Source organism: Salmo trutta, chromosome 17 (assembly GCF_901001165.1).
Source record: "Salmo trutta chromosome 17, fSalTru1.1, whole genome shotgun sequence".
In the NCBI taxonomy this organism is placed as follows: Eukaryota; Metazoa; Chordata; class Actinopteri; order Salmoniformes; family Salmonidae; genus Salmo; species Salmo trutta.
The window spans coordinates 42,488,793-42,513,557 of NC_042973.1; the positions used below are offsets into that span (position 1 = coordinate 42,488,793).

At 41.4% G+C, this 24,765-nt stretch overlaps 1 protein-coding gene across 1 annotated transcript in view; it reads left to right on the forward strand.

The window, feature by feature from the left end:
* tmtc2b (transmembrane O-mannosyltransferase targeting cadherins 2b) overlaps window positions 1-23,909 on the forward strand; it is a 173,358-nt gene extending 149,449 nt beyond the window's left edge. Inside the window, exons 11-12 of the mRNA XM_029696839.1 lie at window positions 8,395-8,458; window positions 20,887-23,909. Coding sequence (XP_029552699.1) covers window positions 8,395-8,458; window positions 20,887-21,072 — 250 coding nt within the window. The 3' untranslated portion in view covers window positions 21,073-23,909. The remainder of the gene's footprint in view (window positions 1-8,394; window positions 8,459-20,886) is intronic.
* Window positions 23,910-24,765: the final 856 nt, after the last annotated feature.

The window sequence follows — 24,765 nt, forward strand, 5'->3', positions numbered from 1 at the left end:
CCAGGGAGCTGCCATCTTGTCTTAGATTGCCACGCAGCTACGTGCCTGCCTCTGCACTCCCTCTGCTGTTTCTGGCTCATTCATGAAAAGCCGGTTTCAAATCAGAGCAAAGTTCAGCAGCGCGGCGTCTGACTCACAGTTCTCCTGGAAGCCGCAAGCTGTTGTGTTTGAGGCGCAAGCCGCAAGTGGAAATGTGTAAATAGAGGAACGTGCCAATTTACAGTATGCCACACAGACTGAGGGAGCTCTGCTTAGAGCCAACAATATTATATTTACTAGTTTGGAGATGTCCCTTGTTTAGACTTATTAGGGCAAATCAGGGTTTTTCTGTGTGAGAATTACTACTGCTGGCTGTGGGAAATTACGACTACTATAACCGTTAATGCGATGTCTTGAATCATTGTGCTTCACTGAGGTAGTTTTTGCGGTTCACTTTCTTTACCAAAGACAGAAAGAGGCTGTGTCATGCAGTGCTATATAATGTCTTTATCCAGCTGGTTTTCACATGGTGGCCCACTGCACAGCACTCTGATCCAGGGGGATGTGCAGCACCACCAGCTCAGCTGGCCATGCTTTACAGAGCCTCTTCCAGGGTCCGGACCCCTGGCTGTTAAAGAGGGTCTCAGGCTGGGCTCAGCAAGGGGCTCCCCACCACCGCGCTGGCATGGGGTCTCGCTCCTCTGGAACTCATGTTCTTTATGTGTTTGTCTTGGAACCAAGATGTGGAAAGCCCTCGGTTGGTGGGGGATACTAGTGAATCTGAATAGGGAGGGTGGGGGACTGGGCTTTCAGATGTGAAAACCTTCTCTTATTGCTCTCTGGGGCCCTTGGTCTTTGACAAGTTTACTTCCTCACTATCCATTTCCCCCGGCCTTCTTTAAACAATCAGCACGTTATTCCAAACCTTCGTCTACAGTAGGGCTACGGAGCAGCGGCATCAGCTGGCAGGCGAAGGGAAGGGAAGGCTGGCTGAGTGCTATCTCCCAGGGGAATGTGCTAATGCTGCCCTTTAAGTGCTCAAATCCCTCTGCAAGCCAGACCCACCGTTCACTAGCTGTGTGATGTCACAACACTGTTCCGGGAAGCCAGACTTGTTTGACAGAAGGAACAAGGAACATTTGTGTAAAGTTTGTGTCTTGTTGCTCGAGACAGATGGGCTGTAGTTAGTACACATATCGTACACTGGCTGTTGTTGCTGAAGCAATTTGTTCATAAAGTTTTGTTTTTTGAAACTGCGTTAGATGTACTGTAAGCAGTGCTGTCAGCTGTTTGACTTGTGTGTCTTTGCGTCTGCACTGGGGTTAATAAAGCATCTTTAGATTACCAACTGTCAGGGCTCGAAGACACAGGGCTTGGCGGTCGTGTTGCTGATGTGAAATATGTTCCAACATTGTTTCATCCAGGGACTTCTTTATTTTCATTCACTCATGATCCCTGTTTCCCCTCCGTCTCTTCCACTCCGTCCTCTTCTAGTTCTCCTCTCTTGCCTCTCTTCCCAGCAGCTTTATCTCAGAGGACTTGGGTCTAACCGAAGGCAGTAGTTTGTCATCTTCTCTCATTGTGCTTGCTGTGCTCTCACAAGCCACTATCCCCTGGCATTCCTTTGCCACTCATATTAAAGATCTTGTTTGTCTGGTGACAATGGTTTGGCAGCTCTCCAGTTCGCCAGTCTGATAATGATATGTTTATAGACTTGAAAATGATATAGAATTAGATTAATTCTCGAGAAGAAATTCTATCCTGAATATGATTGCGGTTATCGCAACACATGGTTACGGTCACGGTTAGACACCAAACCCATATTTGTCATCGCTGCACAATTTCTGGTATGGGGCACTATTTAAGTTACTTTTGAAAGACTACTTGTTAAACAGTTCAATGAGATTACGCAAGGAGTTAAGGTTGAGAAAATAAGTAATACTGCTTTGAATGATGGTCATTTTGTGTGAAGTATTTGTTTATTCAACACTTAGTTGACAAATGATGATCCATGCTGCTCAGTTGAGGTGTTAGCTTGGGCTCTGCTTTCTCGAGTTGCACAAACACAGGGCGCTCTATTTTAACCGCCAACGCTTAAATATAAGGGTCGGCAGTAGCGCTATAGGTCCTGTGGTGTGTCAGAAATATGTTTTACTATTTTCACAGCCGGAATTATGAGCATAATAGCTCGCAGTAGCGCGAAAGGGCTGGATTTTGAGGAATAACAAGTTGTAGGTGTGATGAGGGCTTGGCCACTCACTGGCCAATCAACATCCAGTGTTTGCTCAATAGCCTACTATGTTTGGATTGTTGGCAGTCAACATAACATTGTTGTAATTGGCTTCAATGAGCCTAGTTTAGTCTACATGTCTTTACGCATCACTCTTCTCCTAAAATAAAAAATACTAGGCGCCTGTAAATTGTATTGTATGTATGAGGCACATTCTCAATAAGAAAAATATAGCCTAGGCCTACCATTGATACTGTATTATAGAACTGAATCATTTAAATACGTTTGGAGGAGCGCAGCTTTGGTAACCGGATGAGATGCGCTCTTTGGAGATGGATACTTGAACAAGCTAAATGAAGTATGCAGGTAGGCATATGTGTGTTTATGTTTTAGAATGTGCAGTATATTTTCAATTCAAGGCATTGAAATTGAAATAGACCATTTAAACATATTTTGCTGTAGAACCAGCCTTCTTAGCCTAGGCCTAGGGTACGGGTAGCAGAGGGCTTGATATGAAACGGAAAACAAGCAATCAGTTTTTTTAAACAACAATATTTCTAAATAGGATGGGGTCAGAAGCATGATATCAAAAATGGCTTCTCTCGTACAATGGCACTTTGTGCACATGTAGACCTAAATGTCTTTATGCATAGCATTCACACATCTATAAAAAATATTAGGCTCCTGTCATTTGTATTGTTGTGCGAGGCAGATTCTCAAAATAAAATGCTGTCGATATGGCATTATAGGAGAACTGAATAGTTTGGAGTAGCGTGTCTTTGGTAATCGGACGAGGGGCGCTCTTTAAAATGGAAATGGGTAGTCTACTTGAACAAGCATAATGAAGTATGCAGGCATGTGAATTGTGAATCATGAAAAAGCATCAGTGTAAAAATCTCTAATATATTTCAAAGCACTCTCAGTAGACCATTTAAAACCCCTTTCTTCATAGGCTACTTGTCTAATGGTGTTGTGGAATATTGAGTCAAATATTTACACAGATACCGGAACTTGTGAATTCAATTTAGACTTTATTACAAACGTAACAGAGCCGAGCCCTTCCATGGAAAATACTAAATTCTCATATCACAGAGCTCTGCCTTTATAGTATTCCGTCTTTGCATAACGTATAGAATCCCCTCCCTCTATATGAAAATAGCTTCCCTTGACCTTTCTCCACCATTATCTTTCCGTCTCAGTTCTTGCTTGTTAACGCCCACATCTGACAGCTGTATAGGTTATAATGGTAGCAGGGCCCTGGTCATAAATGTTCCATTCCTTATATAGCCATTCTGTCTCAGCTCTTCAAAGTGGACAGCCTAGATGCTGCTAATAATGGAAATGTAATCATAGTCACGAGTTTTGCTCCCACAATGGCCAGGATAAAAAAGATGTGCCTATGTGATGCTGTAAACCTGCGGGCGGCAGGTAGCCTAGCGGTTAAGAGCATTGGGCCAGAAACCGAAAGGTTATTGTTTCTAATTCCCGAGCCAGCAGGTGGAAAAATGTGCTGTTCTGTCCTTGAGCAAGGCAGTTAACCTCCAACAGCAACTGCTCCGCGAGCGCCAATGACGTTGATTAAGGCAGCCCCCCACACCTCTCTGATTCAGAGGGAAGACACATTTTGGTTGAATGCATTCAGTTGTGCAACTGACTAAGTTCCCCCTAAACCAGCCTTGATTAAGGGGAGAGTAAGCTATGCTTTGTTTTTAAACGAAATGGGGGGGGGACCAATAATGTTTTTATGTTTCTGAATATGAGATGCACCGGCACAAAAAGCACAGCTCTTCCATGCCAATATCAACTGTTAAGACCTGCTTTTTGTGGGTCTTAAAACTTCCCATTAGCGAGTGAACGTTATTTATAATAAGGGTTACATGGAGAAAATCGGACCTCTCTGAAATGAAACTGGATGGCCCTCCCCTATACCCAAAATAATGATTAAAACATCAAGTGGATAGCAGAGAACATGCCTACCGTTTACCTTCACTTCTTGGACAGGTCAGAGCCTTAGATATGCCGTTTTAGAAGAAAAAAATGTTGTCTTATAAGCATTACATGGCAACACAGGAATTTTGATGCACAGGGCTGCGGCCCAGAAGGCTGTGGGAACGACCACCGTGGACGAGAGTACAGGTGGAAAGATCTCCTTTATAGTAAAAGCATTGAATGAATCTATTATCGTGTTTGCAGGTCTGAGAAAAATGTGCCTTTTTATAAACATTTAATGCAATTCTGTCATTTTAGTATTAGCAGAATATGTTTTAATACCACACAAAATACTGAAATTACAGGCTAAGAATGGACAGAGATATGCCTGTGTTCATCTTATCATGTTTCTCTAATGCCAAATCAGTATGTCTTGTTTGCAATGAAACTGTCCCTGTTTTTGCAAATAATTAAATCTAAGACGTCATTAGGAATCTGAGCATGGTACTTTCAAAAGTTAGGCCGACCTTTCCACCCCAGACAGAGTACGCCTACCGACGCAGAAAAATGTCAGCTTTAATTGGTGGCTACTCTTCTTCCGTGGCTTAACCCAACGAGAGAAAGTCACAAGTGTTTCCCTAAAAGCTGTCTTGGGTTTAAACATCTTCTATTGTACAGAAAGTGAATAGCTTAATTAGTTTATAGTGACAGAATTAGATTACTTCCCAAGCAAAGTACATGTTTTGTGTCCTCGGCTATAGAAGGTTGTAGCTCAGCCTCTGAATGTCAAGGAAACTAAACAATGATATCCCCATATGCATCACGTATTTCCTGGGTATTTTACAGCAGCACTGTAACAGATCACTTTATATAAACGATCCGTACAACAACAAAAAATCAAATCATAAGCTAACAAGGGGCTGTGCTTTTTTCCTTTTTCTTTAATAAAGGTAGACCTATGGCATACCCTCTCATTCCCCCCCAATGCCAGTCCTGGTTTAAACTTAACAGCCCTTCACTGACACGAAGGTAGGCTTTTCAAAGAGTGCATGGTGGGTGGAAGAATTGGCCGACAAATCTACGGATATAGCAGCTATTAGACTCCTTTTGTCTGTCAAAACAGGTAGGCCTACCTCTTATTTCTTAAATAGGAAGAAATAGGCTCCAACACAAAGCCCTCTTGTTGTTAAGAAAGTGTAATTAAAATTAAGGGTTTAAATAAATTATGCCTATTCAAAATTGCCTACTTTCAGCACTATGAGCTGCCCATTTCCGATTGATTGTTTCAGCACCACAATGTAAGTTACTAGAATCTGGCTTATTGTGAGGTCGATAACTCTGATAAATACCTTAAGGGCAAGAAACATATTGTTTTTATTTAAATCAATTATAGTTGTAACAAGCTATCAAAGTTGACCTCCGGTCCTCCTCATGATCTTCACACTCTCCTTCTCAAACTGAACAGAACATAGGCTATAGGCTAGTAAGCACACAAGATATTGCAAAAATACATTTTCAGAAGAAGCCTTTGACTCTCCTCCTGAACTGCCACTGTAGGCCTACACAGCACAGCCATCGGTTAAGCAGCACACACAAAAGGTTTTGATCAGCAAGAGCAGAGCAGGCCGGGGTTCAGGGTTGGAATATCCATTGCGGTGTGTAATGCAGCCTAATTTTATTTACACCATCCCAGCAGCTATCTTAGAAATATAACTTTGATCTGTGCTTCTCCAAGCATTCACATCCGTAGCCTACAGCCTACTGTATAGGCTGTTGTTCATTTGATTGAAACCACACTAAATAGCCTATAGCACACTTGATATTGTGCACCCAGCGGAGAATCAGAGATGAGGCACACATCGACATATAGCCTAATAAGCAGCTCATTCTAAAACACAGAGAATCAATTGTCAATTACAAATTGAATGACCCTACCCTGGACTAGATTTAAAAACCTCACCTCGACTGAAATTGAAAAAGCATGACCCTCTCCCATTTTCCTCCAGGTACCTATTCCGTACATTTTGACCCACCCCTTAGAGCTGTGTGAAATTGTCACTTTTACGCTTGTTTTTAAATATTGCCACCCCTCCAACCACAGCGCAAGCAAGCTGATGTTAGACAGGTAAATTGCAGAACCAGGCATTAGGGCTGGAAAGTGCCAGTGCCCCAGTTTTTACATGACGAAATTGCAAACTAAGGTGCGTTTTGACACAAGTCGAAAATAGAGACCAGTGTGTTTTGAGTTTTCATAGTGCTAACTTGTGAATAACAGTGACACACCAGTATCCACACCTCCTACACAAAGGCCTTGGACTGAAGTGTATCAACAGTTATTTGAGGGAGGCAGGGCTCTCTGCACTGAGTAAGGATTCTCAATGATTCTCAACCCTCGTTGGTGCTGGATATAGTATGACAGATGCCGAAGCCAAGCTGTCTTCTTTTCTTGAGTTTGATCGCATGTCCGTCCAAAACATCTTCACCATATCATTTCACACAACAGACCCCATCCCAGTCCCTCATACCACTACTAGTGTCACCTCACGGTGAAAGCATCCACCCATGTCTGTTGACCAGCCATTACCACTGTGGCTTAACAACAACGTTGGTCTCAAAGGAAGCTAAATGGTGTTGTGTGTCATTTGTTTTTTTGTGTGTTTTTTTTGTTTTAGCATCTCAAATGTGACATTCTGATTTGGCAAAATGAAAATTGAATGAGGGAAACTCCTCCCTACCGCTGGATATTGTGGCGATTGAAATGTTGGTTTCTAGAGAGAACTTGGGTTTTCGCTATTATTAGAATTGCACGCTGTATGCTGCTTTCAATAATGCAGACTGACATGAGAAGATGAGCACTGCGCATTTATCAGAACTGCTTCTCTTGCCTCTTGACCTAACAAACGTTACGTTCATATTCTTATCTTGTATTATTTCTCACTGTTGTTTCGTTGTCGATAAAGAACCTGCAAGTAAGGATTTTGTTAGACGATGTATACCATACATATCCCGTACGTACGTCTAATAAAACTTGAAACTTGAAATCATAGCGTGTTCTGATTTCAAGTTCAACAAGAATATGACAGCACTTATGGTCTGCAGAATGACCTGTAGGTCAGGTATTACTCTCTATTGACAGACTATGAGATTTTGTTCTGGGTTCAGAGATAACTCAGGTGTGGATATCTTTCGGGGTGTTGTCGTGCTAGTCGTGAAATGTGAAAGTGGCCGTATAGCGCTGCAATACGGAGGAGGATTCCTTAATATGGCCAGACAGGCTTAATGAAAGCCCTGTTCAGTTCAGATGGTCTCGCTTTCATCATTACAACTCGGGACTCCGGAGCCAGCAGTCGTTGACTCCGTCCTTGACTCTGTCAAAGTTAAACTGTTTGCTGGGAGACAATTGCTACCATCAGTGAAATGCAGCTGCGGGTTGTAAAAATGATTTCTGATTTATAGGAATATGAATAAACGGAAAAGCTCTTGGCCAAAGGGAAAGAGTCACACAGTCAGGTAGGACAGTAATCTAAGTTTACTAGCGTAGCATATTGTGGATGGAGATGATGAGCATATGGAGAACGTTCTTGTTTTGATTGGAGCTTTTATTGGATAATCTACAGACTCTAAGTACTTCAAGTCTTCTGGGATTTGCAGGATAACCATCTGTCTAGAGGTGCCTTTACCTTACATTACTATATCGTTTTCACTGCATGTTTTGTTGTTGTGTGTTTGTACAGTACAATTAAATATAATGATATGATGCTCCCAATTTTTGTAAAGTACATGAACTTGCAACACATTTTCACATGGGTTTCTGTGATAATCTCCTTCCTAGGCCTCCTTCCTAGTTCTCAACCCCACCGACAGTACCAAAAACAATAGATGTGTTTACAGAGAAGACAGGGGACCGGCTTTTGAAGTGATGTTTGTTCTTACTAAGGCAGTGGTTGATGAGAGGCCTATTGTAATGACACGCAAGTCAAAGATCATGACACAAAGGTTGTGACCCAGGATATAATGAAAACAATCAGGGCATGCTGTACACCACTCAGCATGGAGGGCTGTCTGCTGAAAGGCCTGCAACAAATTGCCTGTTTCATTGACTCCTCTCGTTGCTACACGGCATTCTCCGCCGTGGCCTAACCTTGGCGACCCCGGAGCAGCATTAAACAGACAGAGTTCAAGGTCTCTTATGAACCCTCTGAAGTTCGAAGTAATAAAGATGAGGGATGATTGCTTTTTTGTGCTTTCCTTTGCAGACAAGCCAGTCTCAACGATGCAGCCGAGAAGTATTACGGACAGGCAGCCAGCATAAGACCCAACGTGAGTATATCAACCTCTGCTGACCTATTATTACTCGACATGATGGACACTCTGTCTGCAATCACTGGCTGTGTGGCTCTCTGACCAATCACTGCCCTGCCTGTTTCCACACAAAGGCCTGCATTGTCAAGTCATCGGAGCTCTAAGGTTTGTTTGTGTAGCATCAATCAGGGACTTCAAAGGAGGGGCCAGGGGAATTTAAGGGTCAGATTGAAAGGAATAATGATGATAACACTTAGTCACAGGGCTTTGGTGTGTGGATAATGAATAGACTCAAGTAGCTGAGTATCATTTGACGACACAGATTTGACTTTGTTTGAACTGCAGTGGAGAAAATAATGTTTGGCCTCTGTGGTCTTAATGTTAGTTCCATCCTGATTAGAAGAAATCACTTGTCAAGGAACAATCCAAGTTTGTCTGGACAGTGTCACCCGTCGTGATGTTTGATTCAGCCAACAGAAATGTTTCCAGTAGATGTAAACGTACAACATACACAATTTACACCATTTTCCCACCATGTTTATGTAATATAGAGTGTAAAAATGTTGCAAATAGTTGTGTGCTTTCAATGGACTATCTTGTATTTGTGAGTCTCAATTTCCCACCCTTTAAGAGCAGAAAAATCCTCATTATTGTCATAATGTAGTTCATAGGAATGCATTAATAGAGACAGGACACCAAAGAGGGGAAGGTGAAGTGTGGAGCTCATTTCTATAATTCAGTGCTACTAGAGGTGAATTTATATAACCCTTGTTAGAAAAAAAAATATCTAAAAGTGTACGATTCTGGATTTTTTTTTACAGCGAAAATATCTGAAACCCTTAGCAGAGGCACTCAGGAGACAAAAACGAGACAAAAACGACAGCCTGGCCTAATGGAGAGGAGGTGATGAGGGAGGGATAAAATGGACAATCGTAACAGCAGTTGCCTATCAACATACACCTCACTAAGTGTGCTGCGCACATACACACTCATAGCCTAGTTTCAGCAGAATATCATCTGTCGGGCAGCAAGAGCACACAGCTCAAACAACTGGCTGTCCCTGGACTAGTTTACAGCGGTAGGGTAGTTCAATTGAACTAGCTTCTCATAATTCATTCAAATAATTAATCAGCGATTCATATTTCCTGCAACTTTGTGAAGAAGTAAGGCCTGTTTGTGAGCGCCCATGTGTGTTGTGTTGCCAGTTAGCTTACCGAAACAGTCTTTTCTAAGGCTTTCCCCAAAACCCTTCCCAATGAAATGTTGACTCCAAAGTAGGCCTACCTGGCAGAATGATATCATGATGATTTCGAACCTATCAATCGGGTGGTCATTTGTTCTTGCAAACTCAGCCATCACATGTACACTAGGCCTATTGTACAGTATTTACATTTACATTTAAGTCATTTAGCAGACGCTCTTATCCAGAGCGACTTACAAATTGGTGCATTCACCTTATGATATCCAGTGGAACAACCACTTTACAATAGTGCATCTAAATCTTTTAAGGGGGGGGGGTTAGAAGGATTACTTTATCCTATCCCAGGTATTCCTTAAAGAGGTGGGGTTTCAGGTGTCTCCGGAAGGTGGTGATTGACTCCGCTGTCCTGGCGTCGTGAGGGAGCTTGTTCCACCATTGGGGTGCCAGAGCAGCGAACAGTTTGGACAGTACAGAAACACCACTAGCCAAACATATGGTGAATTACAGGGCAACTACACCCCTCCCAATGTCGAATTGCAGGAAATTAGCTTCAAAATAACATACAAAATCCTAAAGCCCCTAAATTAAACTTTTGGTGGTGTATTTTATTAATCTCAAGGAGCAAATGCAGGCTCCAGTCAGCGTTTTAGCATTTTTGATATACCATGACATTTTAACAATTCGACCCCTGACCGTCGTTTACATGTGAATTAAAATTCGGAGCATGTCGGGAGTGTGTTAGAGGCCATTGTTTGAAATTCTTTCGGGGGAATCTTAAAGGTCTCGTCGGTTCGATCTCCTTTGACACAAGCAAATCATAAGCCAATCACCCCAGAATGCAGGGTGTTCCCAAAGCATACTTTTTGGTACCCACATGGACAGAAAGTGAATGCAGTGTTGAATTTGATGAAATACAGATGAAATCTTCATTTGATTTCTCCTCCATAAAATGTCGGTGCATCACATTAGGGGAGTCCGGGGCTGTGTGTCACACTTTTGACTTTGTTTTTCACCAGTAGGCCTATAGGATGAGATTTTCAACATTATTAGAAATACCAAGGTCTTGGGTTGAAATGGTTTCCCTTTAGTCCTTCTAGCTTATTCCAAAATGGGAGATCTTACCTATCAAAACACTGTCTACTTGAAATAAAGAAAGGAATGTAGCCTAAAGAGTCTTAGAAATAGCCAGGTTATTTTGATTGAACAATATTGTTTACAAAATGAAGCAGTTTATACTTTGTAAGTATAACTTATTATATAACCATTTCCAACTGAGCATAAAAGCACGATTATGCTAATTTCCACATGTCTTGACCTAGCAACTTCGAAAATAAGTTTGAAATATAGCTATCCCTTTCCTCATTCCAACAAACAATTGTTCATGAATATCCAACTCCCATAATTCAAACAATGAAAATACCAGGACTATACTTTCACCTCCCATAAAACACACAAATTCCCTTCACCTCAAAGTAGTCACACATTTTAATCTTAAAATGACTAGATTACACAGCACCCTCTAGATTGGGAGTAACAGACTAAACTATACTGTGAAAACCAACCTATGTAACACAGAACCCCGGTCTCCCCTATTCCCTGTGCAGTTATTAGAATGTTTATTGCGCTGTTTAATCCCGCATTTTGTTAGAAGACCAGCCGAAAGTAAACATGTGAACATTGGTAAACTCAAGTGAGTCTCCATGATTAGGCTATCATAGATGGAGTTAAGGCAAGCATTTTGTCCAATAAATGAATGACTTGCATGCACACACAGGCAGTCCCTGCTGTGAAGACATTTTATTATTGTGTAGGAGCTTCATTCTTCTGGTGCTCAGCAGTAAATATGAGAAAAAGATAGAGCGTAATGCTGAAGCTGTGCGATCCATCCAACCGTACCTGTAGAAGTAGAATCTTTCACACTGAGATGTGTGGAGATGTGAGAAGTTTCTTGTGTGTGATGCTTGAATTGTAAAGTAAAATGTAAGAACATTGGCTGAGATGCAGAGCAGCACGATCATCTGTATCTTCTTTCCTACGTGGTTGTCTATTTCAGGAACAGATCGTCATCATTTTCACATTTTCATCTCTCAGCATCCACAAATAATGTATGTAAACATGCATTTGATGCATCCAAGTCCAAAAACAGAGGCAGTTTCAGCCCAATGGGGTCAAATAGTTGGGACGCCTCCTTTGCCATTTGGCCTGCTTACAATGGAGGCTAGATAATGATTGAGGATGTTCATCCAGTATTACACTTTGTTCTCTCTGATGTGACTTGACTTGGACCATGTTCCTGTCTATCTTCATTTTTCATTGCATGCTATGCTTCAGCCTCTGTATTGCTTGACTGCTTGACTGAGTAGGACTGGACGATTGACTTAACTCAAGGGCTTTGGTGCCTCAACCCTTCCTTCTGTCCAGAGGCCAGCCTATTAGAGGCCTACGTAGGGCACCATAAAATGACAGCATCTGCAGTCTTTACATTTGTCAGGCCAATTAGATATGGTCCCCATGCTTTCTATTTACAGTGGAATTAAGGAGGTTTATGGCCGGTCGTTGCTCCCTCCTCATCATACTCCCATGGCTTTAAGCAGCTGTTTCTTCTGAGGTCCGGCGAATATATTGCACATCTGGTGGTGCTTCTGTCACGACTACACGCCAGAGGAAAGGGTAGCGTAGGGTGGGCGGAGGGTCATTGGGGCGGGAAGGGGGATCTTTTGAAGCTCGGCTGGAGCAGGACTAAAAGGAAAAGCAGGAAGAGCAGTAGAATCCCTACCCAGGAGTCCTTGCACACCATTCTCTGTAATGTGGAAGTGTCTTGTGTGAAGGCCTGTGATGCTATTTCATTGTGTTCAGCCAGATCTTCTCCTCTTCCCCTCCAGGGGTCACAGCTTTAACTTCACCTGATTATTCACTCCCAGACAGCTGGTTTCAATTTGTCTTCCTCAAGACAGTTAGTATTTAGTATTTTAGTATTTTATTAGGATCCCCATTAGCTGTTGGCAAGGCAGCAGCTACTCTTCCTGGGGTCCAAACAGATCTACATTACATCAAACAAAACATTGTGCATTATACAAATTTACATTGCTCCAATATTACATTACTAAGAATAATGTCTGCGTTGTGCTATGAGGTGTTGTTAATCTGTTTTTTAAATCTGATTTCACTGCTAGCTTGAGTTACCTGAGGTGAAACATCATTCCATGTAGTCATGGCGCTATACACTGAGTGTACAAAACATTAGGAGCACCTTCCTAATATTGAGTTGCATCGCCCTTTTACCCTCAGAACAGCCTCAATTCAACGGGGCTTCCACAGGGATGCTGACCCATGTTGACTCCAGTGCTTCCAACAGTTGTGTCAAGTTGGATGGTGTACCATTCTTGATACACACAGGAAACTGTTGAGCGTGAAAAACCCAGCAGTGTTGCAGTTCTTGACAAACTCAAACCGGTGCGCCAGGCACCTACTACCATACCCCGTTCAAAGCCACTAAAATCCTTGTCTTGCCCATTCACCCTCTGAATGGCGCACATACACAATCCATGTCTCAATTGTCTCAAGGCTTAAAAATCATTCTTTAACCTGTCTCGTCCCCTTCATCTACACTGGTTTGAAGTGAATTTAACAAGTGACAGTAAGGGATCATAGCTTTCAGCTGGATTCACCTGGTCAGTCTATGTCATGGAAAGAGCAGGTGCTTCTAATGTTTTGTACACTCAGTGTGTAGTACTGTGCATTTCCTAGCCTCTGTTCCAGACTTGGGGACTGTGAAGAGACCTCTGGTGGTATGTCTTGTGGGGTATATATGAGTGTCTGAGCTGTGTGTTATCTGATTGAACAGACAGTTCGGGACTTTTAACACGCCAATACCTCTCTCAAAGACCTGTAGTGTTCTCTCCTCTACTTTGAGCCAGGAGATATGGATATGCATGTTGTTGATATTAGCCCTCCGTGTACATTTAAAGGCATACTTCGGGATTTTAGCAACGAGGCCATTTATCTACTTCTCCAGAGTCATATGAACTAGTGAATATCATTTTTATGTCTCTGTGTCCAGTACAAAGGAAGTTAGAGGTAGTTTCGCGTGCCAGTGCTATCTAGCATTAGTGCAAATGACTGGAAGTCTATGTGTACCTGCTGTGTTCTGGCCTATGTTCATTTATGTATGGAGATGAATGAAGCCAATTCGTCTTGTCTAACACACAGGCAAAGTACCCATCCAGCTCCCCTGTACCTTGTGGCCTTTTGGGCATCAGTGATGACAAGAATTAATCTTCAAAAGATGAACGCTGTCTCTGTTGCTCTGTCCCGTCCTATGTCATTGTGTCAAGAGGATGCTTCATGGAAGACCAAATCTCTATAGGGGCAAATACACATAATGAATATTTCAGCAAATTCTGCTTTATGTGGCAACTTAGTTAATCATATCACTGACATTACAAACACAGACTTTCCATACTTATTATTCTCAGATACTGAGACTGAAGTGAGTTTGTCAGATGTTCTCAGACCTAAAAATGTGTCTAATGTTGAGATGAGTCCATGTCTAGCTGTACTTATTGTGTAGACTCACACAGTTATATGCACAGTTAGACTTACTGAGTCTCTGGCTTTAATATGGTTATCCTAATTTACACAAAGTACAGTACATAGCTAAAAATCCTAGGTCTAAATACTGTATGTCATGACCAAGCAGGCTAATATTGGCTAGCTAGCTAGCTCACTTACAGTAGCTAGCTCGCTCACTTGCTGACCTTAGCCTAATGTTGTTAGCTAACCCAGGTAACTTTCATAGCTAGCTAACTAGCCACCACCACTAATAGTGACATTGACATGCTAGCCATATAGTCTTTCATCATTAGGTGGTGGTTAGCCATGTAGCTAACTTAGCTGCAAGAATAGCTTGCTAACATTAGCATGCTAGACAATTAAGCTAATGTTAACGTCCGTAAGTTAGACTATTAGATAACTAGCTATACTAGCTGATAAAGCCATCCATAGGGAAATGTTTGATTTTGATCATTCATAGAAAACTAGCTAGTTATCTTACCTCTGCAATGTTTCCTGAAGTTTGAAGCAGAGTTTTTGTAGGCTGCCACCTCCGCCATCCTGGGTAATCAAAGCTTGCATTGCATGGCCTCTCCTGTGCTTGAAGGAGAACTGGTCACAGTCACAGTCTCCTCCGTCTCCATAGAAACCTTTCCCCTCTTTCACCATACGTCTTGAACTAAATTAACTAAGAAATGTGATTTGATTGGTCACTGACTAAACAACGATGAGCTCTCGCAAACTTTTCTTGCGCTCATATCTACTATTGTGGATAGCCTACAAAATCGTACTCTGTATTGGATGGTTTTAAAAAGGTAGCGAAGTACAATACTTCATTCAAACATAATTAAATACTCAAAAAAGTACAAGTACTCAGAAAAGCTACTCAATTACAGTAATGAGAGTATCTGTAATTTGTTACTTCCACCCCTGATTGAATGGCATATGGCTGAAACTGGAGCCACCTACTGTGTGTCCTCTGACTGTGTTTTGGGTAACTCCTCCACATCTCCTCAGAGTGTATCAGTCAGGCCAACAGTAAGTAGTACAGTGGGCATCTCCATTGGTGATGCTGGGAATTCCACCTCAAACACAGTGGAACCACTCCAACACAACAGAGGAAGAGTAACACACATGGTATCACCACTACCGATGTGTTGCCCTTTCGAATAACAAGTTCAGTTTTTTTTTTTAACAATTACATTTCGGTGTGGTTGGTTACCATTTTTCTGGGGTTTGACCCATCAATTTCAGGGTCAAAATTACCATGACCATTTAGCCATGAAATCTGGCTGCTCGTGTGATCTAAACGTAGAGAAAATATTTTACTTCTTCTGCTAGGTATATTGCTATAGCTACAAAAGTACCAGTCCTGCAGACAGTGGTTACCAAAGCACTTCGAAGATGAAATCACAAATGAATTTTTGTCTGACAATTAATTGCTTTAACACACTGGAGTCAGCAGGAGTGGGAATTCCTGGTCATGCCAGCCTTTACTTTGGCCCCGGCCACTGTAGTGAATATGTTTTCTTACAGTGCTCACGGAAAGTAATCAGACCCCTTGACTTTTTCCACATTTTGTTGTTACAGCCTTATTGTAAAATATATATTTTTTTAAATGATCCTCAACAATCTACACATAAATACCCAATAATGACAAAGCGAAACAGGTTTTTAGACATTTTTGCAAATGTATTAAAAGTAAAAAACAGATATACCTTATTTACATAAGTATTCAGACCCTTTGCTATGAGACTCGAGATTGAGCTCAGGTGCATCCTGTTTCCATTGATCATCCTTGAGATTTTTCTACAACTTGATTGGAGTCCACTTGTGGTAAATTCAATTGATTAGACATGATTTGGAAAGGCACACACCTGTCTATATAAGGTCCCACAGTTGACAGTGCATGTCAGAGCAAAAACCAAGCCAATGAGGTCGAAGGAATTGTCTGTAGAGCTCCGAGACAGAATTGTGTGTCGAGGCACAGATCTGGGGAAGGGTACCAAAAAATGTCTGCAGCATTGAAGGTCCCCAATAACAGTGGCCTCCATCATTCTTCAATGGACTTTTTCTAGAGCTGGCCGTCCACTAACTGAGCAATCGGGGGAGAAGGGCCTTGGTCAAGGAGGTGACCAAGAACCCAATGGTCACTCTGACAGAGCTCTAGGGACTGGGAGACTAGTCAGGATCAAGGCAAAGATGAACGGAGCAAAGTACAGAGAGATCCTTGATGAAAACCTGCTCCAGAGCGCTCAGGACCTCAGACTGGGTCGAAGGGTCACCTTCCAACAGGACAATGACCCAAAACACACAGCCAAGACAACGCAGGAGTGGCTTCGGGACAAGTCTCTGAATGTCCTTGAGTGGTCCAACCAGAGCCCGGACTTGAACCCGATTGAACATATCTAGAGAGACCTGAAAATAGCTGTGCAGCAATGTTCCCCATCCAACCTGACAGAGTTTGAGAGGATGCCAAGCTTGTAGCGTCATACCCAAGAAGACTCGAGACTGTAATCGCTGCCAAAGGTGCTTCAACAAAGTACTGAGTAAAGGGTCTGAATACTTATGTAAAAGTGAAATCAGTTTTTTGTTTTTATAAATTAGCAAACATTTCTAAAACCTGTTTTTGCTTTGTAGTTATGGGATATTGTGGGTAGAATGATGCGGGGGGAAAAATGTAATCAATTTTGGAATAAAGATGTAACCTAACAAAACATGGAAAAAGTCAAGTGGTCTGAATACTTTCACTGTATGTCTGTTAAGGGACACGTGGGGCTGTCTAAGGGACAATGGGATTATTTCACAGGCACGTTTGATGTATTTATCAATTTAACTCCTCTTATGAGAGGAGAGGCGCTACCGGACATATTGTTCCCATATAAATTCTCATGCATGTATCATCACTCATCCAACCTTGACACTGGAAAAACAGAGATGATAAGTTTCCTAGACTGGAGCAGAACAGCCCAGAGCAGAGCTGAAAACGATTGTTACTGCAGCTAGCACAGCTCAGACTAGTGTGGACAAAGCAAGACAAATGGCCAGACAATGGGAGAGGGTCTGTGGTTTTAATGTCCACGCCTCCAGGAACTCATTCATGACTGGATGACCAAAAATGTCTTTAGTCTCCATGACATAAGAAGTATTTTTGGTCCTATACCTTCAGACTAATGCTTCTAGGTCCTGGGGCTACTAGGATAAGACAGATGTATTATTAGCTAGCAGACAGCACGAGAGCCTGTTGAAATTACTAGTCAAGCTTCTATTTGTTCCACACAATTTATGTTATTTCATCAATTACAGCATACAAGTTGAAAATTATTTTAGTTTTACAGTCAAGACATGCATTTAGTTTTAATTCCAGAGAATAGTTTCAACTTCAAATAAGTTCACAAAGCCCCTGTTGTTTATTCAAATGTGCATAGTGTGGTATGTTTAGAAATCTGTAAACCTTGCAGCATTTCCCATTCCGTATATAGTCACTTTTTCCCTGCCGTGCTACAGTATTGGCAGCAGCATCACCCCACATTGTTTTACGGTCTAAGGCTTTTATAAACTTTTGGGGAAATTTGTGAAAATGTCAAACCTTGACATAAACACGCGGCGTTTCATGAGGCAAAGACCTATGGGTCATAATTACTTATGAGTTATTCTATATGACTTCACAGGCCATTATTGGTCATTTTATTGAGATGGATTACATTTCATACTCCTGTCTTTTATTTTTATTTTTTTCTTCTTTTTTTTTTTTTTTACAAATGGTAAATAATAAGAACAAACAGAAATCATCAATGCCCAGTTTAGGAATCACGTGTACGGTAACACGTGTCATGATGCTCATGAATACAACTAGTGTTACTTCTTCCACAACATGCTGTCGAGTCAACTTTACATTCAAAACAGTAATGAATTAATAAAATGTAAAGCCATGTGCTATTACTCAGTAACAGTCGCTTAACTACACAAGTACACTTCTGCTCTACTCCTTCAGATGAAATGGAGATCAGATGTGAGATGTGATACACTCCCATGGTCTCTATTTAAACTCCCAGGGATTATTTAGATGGTGCTCTGAACACTTGCACTACTTTCCTACGATCCCGGGTGACACATCCCTTGGACTGGTTCTGGTATTTGCCTCATGGCATCAGCAGGAAAATACATTATAATATGTTAATCATGTGTCCCACTTCAAAGAGCTGGGTTGAATTGTGAATATACCGCCCCAAACAGGCCACAGAGACATGGAGAAGTCCTGACACAAAACTCCCCTCAGAAGGGCACTACGGACTGGGCAGTCCGGATTGCTGGTCCACTACTGTCACAATATGGCTTCCAAGATGAAACGATGTCCCTGTTAAGTGGGACTGTTTTAGTTGAAGGTCTGAAAAATTACTACTTATGCCTATTGGCTGACTCATTAAAGAGGTTAAAGCCCTGGGTTGAATTAACCTATCATGACATTTGTTCTCAGTTTTGGCAATCAGACATTTTTGTAATTGGTCAACAGAAAGCATGTTGCGTTGGGTTTGCGATAAAGAGAAAGTAATTGTTGTTTGCTGTTTTCTTCTGTCTTTTCTTTTATCTCTTTAGTTCATTCTCTTGGTTGTTGGTGCATTGGGGGGTTCTTGCGGGTGGGGAATGGAATGAATTGTATTTTCTATTTATATTTTTCTTCTTGGGGGGACTGTGGGAGGGGTCTCGAATGGTTGGGGGACAGCTATTGGGGAACTGTGGGGGGATCTTGGAGGGTTATGGTTCATGTTTTTTTGGCCTGGTGGGAGATCTATCAACATGCCCTTGAGCAGGGCATTGACCCTGGTTGCTTCTGTGCGTCACTCTGAATGGGAATCTGTTGGATGACTGGTATTGTGTAGTTGTTGAGCGGCTTCACTGCAAGTATATTGTATGTTTCCGGTATTATATAAATAAAAAATAAAATTAAAATAATAATAATAAATAAGTAATTATGACCCATAGGTCTTTGCCTCATGAAACGCCATGTGTTTATGTCAAGGTTTGACATTTTCACAAATTTCCCCAAAAGTTTATAAAAGCCTTAATTTCACCTCAGTGTGTGTACAGAAGTAGAGCTTGGTTTCCGGCAATAGAATGACTCCATTCTAGTCAAACAAGCTTCAATGTGATTAAAAATGTCCTGCTACTTTTTTCAACTTTAATCAATGTCCTATCAATATTCTCTGAACTTGTTAGTGTTAGACTGTCATGCCATCTCTTTTGAGAAGTACTTTCCTTAAAAAAATTGTTTCTTTCCGTCTAGATTCATACATGAACTACAGTATCAGTCAAAAGTTTGGACACACCAACTCATTCCAGGGTTTTTCTTTATTTTTACTATTTTGTGTTAATAATAGTGAAGACATCAAAACTATGAAATAACACATATGGAATTATGTAGAAACCAAAAAAGTGTCAAACAAATCCAAATATATTTTAGATTTTAGATTCTTCAAAGTAGCCACCCCTTGCCTTGATGAAAGCTTTGCACACTCTTGGCATTCTCTCGACCAGCTTCACCTGGAATGCTTTTCCAACAGTCTTGAAGGAGTTCCCACATATGCTGAGCACTTGTTGGCTGCTTTTATTTCACTCTACGGTCCATCTCAATTGGGTTGAGGTTGGGTGATTAAAATTTGTTCTTAACTGATTTGCCTAGTTAAATAAAGGTCAAATTTTTTAAATAAATACAAATAAATTGATGTTTCAGCATTATAATGCACGGTCCCATGCATGGATCTGTATACAATTCCTGGAAGCTTAAAAATGGCCCAGTTCTTCCATGGCCTGCATACTCACCAGACATGTCACCCATTGAGGTTGTTTGGGATGCTGTGGATTGAAGTGTACAACAGTGTGTTCTAGCTCTCGCCAATATCCAGCAAATTCGCACAGCCATTGAAGAGGAGTGGGACAACATTCCACAGGCCACAATCAACAGCCTGATCAACTCTATGTGAAGGAGATCTGTCATGAGTCAAATGATGGTCATACCAGACACTGACTGGTTTTCTGATCTATGCCCCTACCTTTTTTTTAACGTATCTGTGACCAACAGATGCATATCTTTAATCCCAGTCGTGAAATCCGTAGACTGAGGCCTAATTTATTTATTTAAATTGACTGATTTCCTCATATGAACTGTAACTCAGTATAATCTTAGAAATTGTTGCATGTTACGTTTATATTTTTGTTCAGTGTAGACAATATGACATAACTTTTAGAATTTTCTTTTTGTATTATTATTTTTATGGTTCTCAGCCTCGGGATGACGTAATGTTCTAGATGTCCTCTGCAATTTATTCCTCAGTCTAAACAGAGGATATAAGTGTTTTAATGTGCTAACAGCTCTGGTAGTCTGACTGAGTGGTACTATATGAGACTGTTACTCTCCTGCCTCTTCTGCTACTGTCTCACTAGGCCTGACTCTGCTCTCGGCACTCTACTCCACTCACCACTCATTCTCTTGCATATCCATCTCTGACTGTTACAGTGTCTGCTATTACTGAAGAGACCATTCAGAGTGACATTTAACCAACGATTTTGCTATACTGCTAGAAGAAATGGTGCTATAAAGAACCAAAAGGCACCGTACTTTTTTTTGCAGTGTAGCCTTCTGTGAGATGTGCTTCTGAGAATGACTGAACTGTTCTGTCCTGCTCTTGTGTTCCAGTACCCAGCAGCCCTGATGAACCTGGGGGCCATTCTCCATCTCAACGGGAAGCTGCAGGAGGCGGAGGCCAACTACCTGCGAGCATTGCAGCTGAAGCCAGACGACACCATCACCCAGTCTAATCTGCGTAAACTGTGGAACATCATGGAGAAACAGGGCTTGAGGACAATGGGGGCCGTGAGTTAACTCACCAGCCAGTCAGCCATCTGTGCAGCAGGCCTAGGGAAGAAGTGGCCCGCTGCTCCCTTGGAGGAGGAACTGGGGTAGTGAGGGTGGAGGAGGACAGCAGAAAAAGGCACAAGACTGCAGAACGCTCCTTGTGACTCTTCACTACTCCTCAGACCAGGAGTAGCTTCCCTGGGAGGCTGTCTGTTTGTGAGGAGCACTACCTTTGAATAATGTCTTCCTGGAACTTTGTCCAAAATATGTGCTCTCCCAGGGTCTGTGAATCTCTACCAGAGCACTTAATTTGAAGTGGGCCATAGGTTCATACTTGAAGTCTTGTGATTAATTAGGAATTGAATTAGTTATTGATGCTTATAAGATCATGTAGGACAACATATGTCCTGGGGCAGAGTCCCAAGGCGCTGCCCTCCGAAGCAGGAACACTGCAGTAGAAGTTTAAAAAATTCTCACCGTCAAATTAAGTTTTTGGTCTAATGAAGTTGTGTTCATTGGCTTCTGTGCACATCAGTAAAACTCATGGCATGATATAGGAGATAACAGCTTTATCAATGAATTCTCAAATTGAACACAACTAGACCAGGATTAATGAATCATTCATTGTGATTGTTTATGAGATTTCACTGATTTAACATGTTGTTGGACATTGAGACCTACAGCTCCTGCAAAGAGATGTAGCAGATTGTTGAGCACCGTTGAGTGATAAAAAAGGAACCCACTGATCGATATTGTCTTATAAATAACACTTCCACAAGAGAAAACAGATACCGTATAAATGGGACATGTGCCCTCAGGGTACAGTCAAGGAGCGCTCTGAGTATTTCCCACCCTGAAACATATGAATCCATAGAATATAATTTGCCAAAAGACACAGTGTTAGTTGTGAAAGAAAATACCAATAAGATAGTTTGAAGGAAAGGTGAAATGAATTTGAACTGGAGTTTCTGTCATTATTTGCTAACTCTATTATGCCTTACTATCTGAAGGCGCAAAACTATTCCATGTAAATGTAGCAGTGAATTTCAAATTGCTTCGCTAGGCTTGTTGTTTCATAGAGTGACATAACGTGGCTCCTGTGTAGGTCAGAGCCATATATTAAGATGAATATATGGCTCTGGTGTAGGCTACTCATGTCTCCTTGGATAATTTACTTAGAGGAAGGTAGCTAATGTGTTATGAAAGGAAATGGCAAATTACCTTCCCATGGTACTAACATTAGCCCCCCATCAGCTGACATGCTAGTTGGAGGTTTGGACAGCAGCAGAGAACCGAAGGCTTCCCCTCCCTTCGCAATACATACTGTACTGATGTGTGCTGATGACCGGTCTTTAGACATGATAAGAGGACAGTTGTAAGTCATTGTTGATGTCTGAAATCTCCTTACCAAGTACCTGTCAAACCGATGCACCCCATTACATAACAATGCACAGCCATAGTTTGTCTGAGGGAATCTTTTAATGTAATATCGCTTTGTTTGAAAATGTTCCTTTTCTTTTATTTGTATGTATATATGGATTTGATAATATACAGTAAAAACCTACATACAGTATAATAGACAATAGTCTGACTTGCAAGGGAAGGTCAGTGCCCACCCAGCAAGTTCAGTATCTGTAAGATATGAATCATTTATCCTAGCGTCAAAACATCATGTTCTCTCACTCTTTTCAGTCTTAAATGTCAATGTTGTATATATTCTGTGTAATTAACATCTACTTGGTTGTTGTCATAAAAAATTATTTACCACCGCTTATTAACTGTATCTCCAACTTGGAAGAAACTTTATTTTGGAGAAACAGATAATCCCGCTATGAAGTTTATTGTAAAGAAGCCCACAGCCACCGTGCGTTTGAATATTTGTAAGTTATTTCTTTGTGTTATCTTGGCATATAAACCAGCTGGCACTGTGTTACATTTTCAAGTGTATGTTGAAGATAAGTATTGATCCATTTCACTTTATGAAATGTGATATACCTGTACACGTATGTCTAGAAGACTTTTCCTTGCGATTCTGACTGAAAAAATACAACTATTTGATTCCAATTTTCAAACAGAAGTATCTTAATTTCGCTAAAATATTGCATTCGACACAAAGAAAACAAAGTTCATGATAATTGAAATGACTAGCAAAAAGCCAAAAGTATTTAAACATTGCATTTTCTTGTGCTGTCCACTTCCCTACACAGTGACCCCATCCTCAGAGGTCATATCCAGTGCTTTATGGAGTTAGTAGTATGATAGTTGCCTTGTTCTTTCTTGAACATTAAACATGTATGAGCCCTGTTCCACTCTGTACGTAACCTCTGTTCTCATGTCTGTCTGTCAGTCTTTTGAAAGCACAACGCGGCAGTCTGTCTTTCCGGCTGGAGCTCAATAGCTCTACAGGTTCTTACTGTCGTAACGGTTGTGTATGTCTCGACTGCGTCAACACTGTGGTGTTGTTAGCTATGATCACCATGTCTATCTGTCTGATATAATGAAGTGTTGAGCTAGGTTATCACCATGAAGTATTCTACCCTCACACCTTCTCCCCAACACCACCATCCCCCATCACAAGTTGTGCTAATTTGTCTTGTGTATAAAGTGTTGATGAACAAACGAGAGTGTGTGTCTGAAGATGGAAATAAGTGTTTCATTCTGTGTCTCCGCTCAGGGATTTCAAGCGGTGGGTTGTATTGCAGACTCATGCTCACAAAGTTATATTTTTGGAAAGTTGTATTTGTATAAATTATCAAGATTTGTAGCCTTTGCTTTTTTTGTAATATAAAAAAAAAAAACGTGCCAGAATAGACTTTCCCAATGTTTCTTTTTTTCCACAATAAAATAATGGTGTTCTGCTTTCATCATCTGCCTGAGTGTTTTGGGGGGGCCGTTTTGAAGAGTTTATTTTACATTTACTTTAGCATGTAATACTTAGCCTCAAAAACACATTTCCCATGACTTCCTTCTACTGAATATACTGATACAGTATATACAGTCCATACTCATATTTGCCTCATATTCACAAAGGGTATCAGACTTAATGGGGTGGTCTTGCAGACTATGGAACGGGTTTTACAAGGCATTTAAAGTTCCGCTGCAAATTTGCTGAAAACGTGTCATAAAATCTACTCAAATGGACCTCCTGCTTTCATCTATGTACAACACAAAGGGGATGTAAATATTCCCATATGGAAGGGAAGGGTAACACAGTGTCTACATCTGGCCTGCATGTCTCGCCCGCTCCTCCCCAGCCCCATACCTTGGACCTGACCCAGCAGAAGGCCCTACCCAGTAACCCTTGTGATGTTTCTCACATGTGTGCGTCTGGTCCGCTCCCATGATGGGAACACCCCATGGTGTCCAGGGTTCCTTATTGATTCAAAATGTGATGTGCGAAGCCCATTGCCATTGTCCATTCCATTTTGGATCATATTCTACCAACACAGGTGTGCTTCTCTTATCGTGACAAATCATGATCAAACATGTCAGATAGCAGGGCCGTGGAAGCACGCACCAACTCCATGAAGCGCTCTTATTTCTTACCATTTGGTTTAACAAGCATGGTTGTTCCAGTCCCTTTCCGATGCTAACCATATGATATGGTTGACTTCGACACCATTCTATGAATGCACGGGCAGTTAAAATACATTACGTGCATGTGTGGTGACTGCAGTTGGAGTGGAAGCCTACTCTGCGCTATGCCAGTTCTATTGTAGC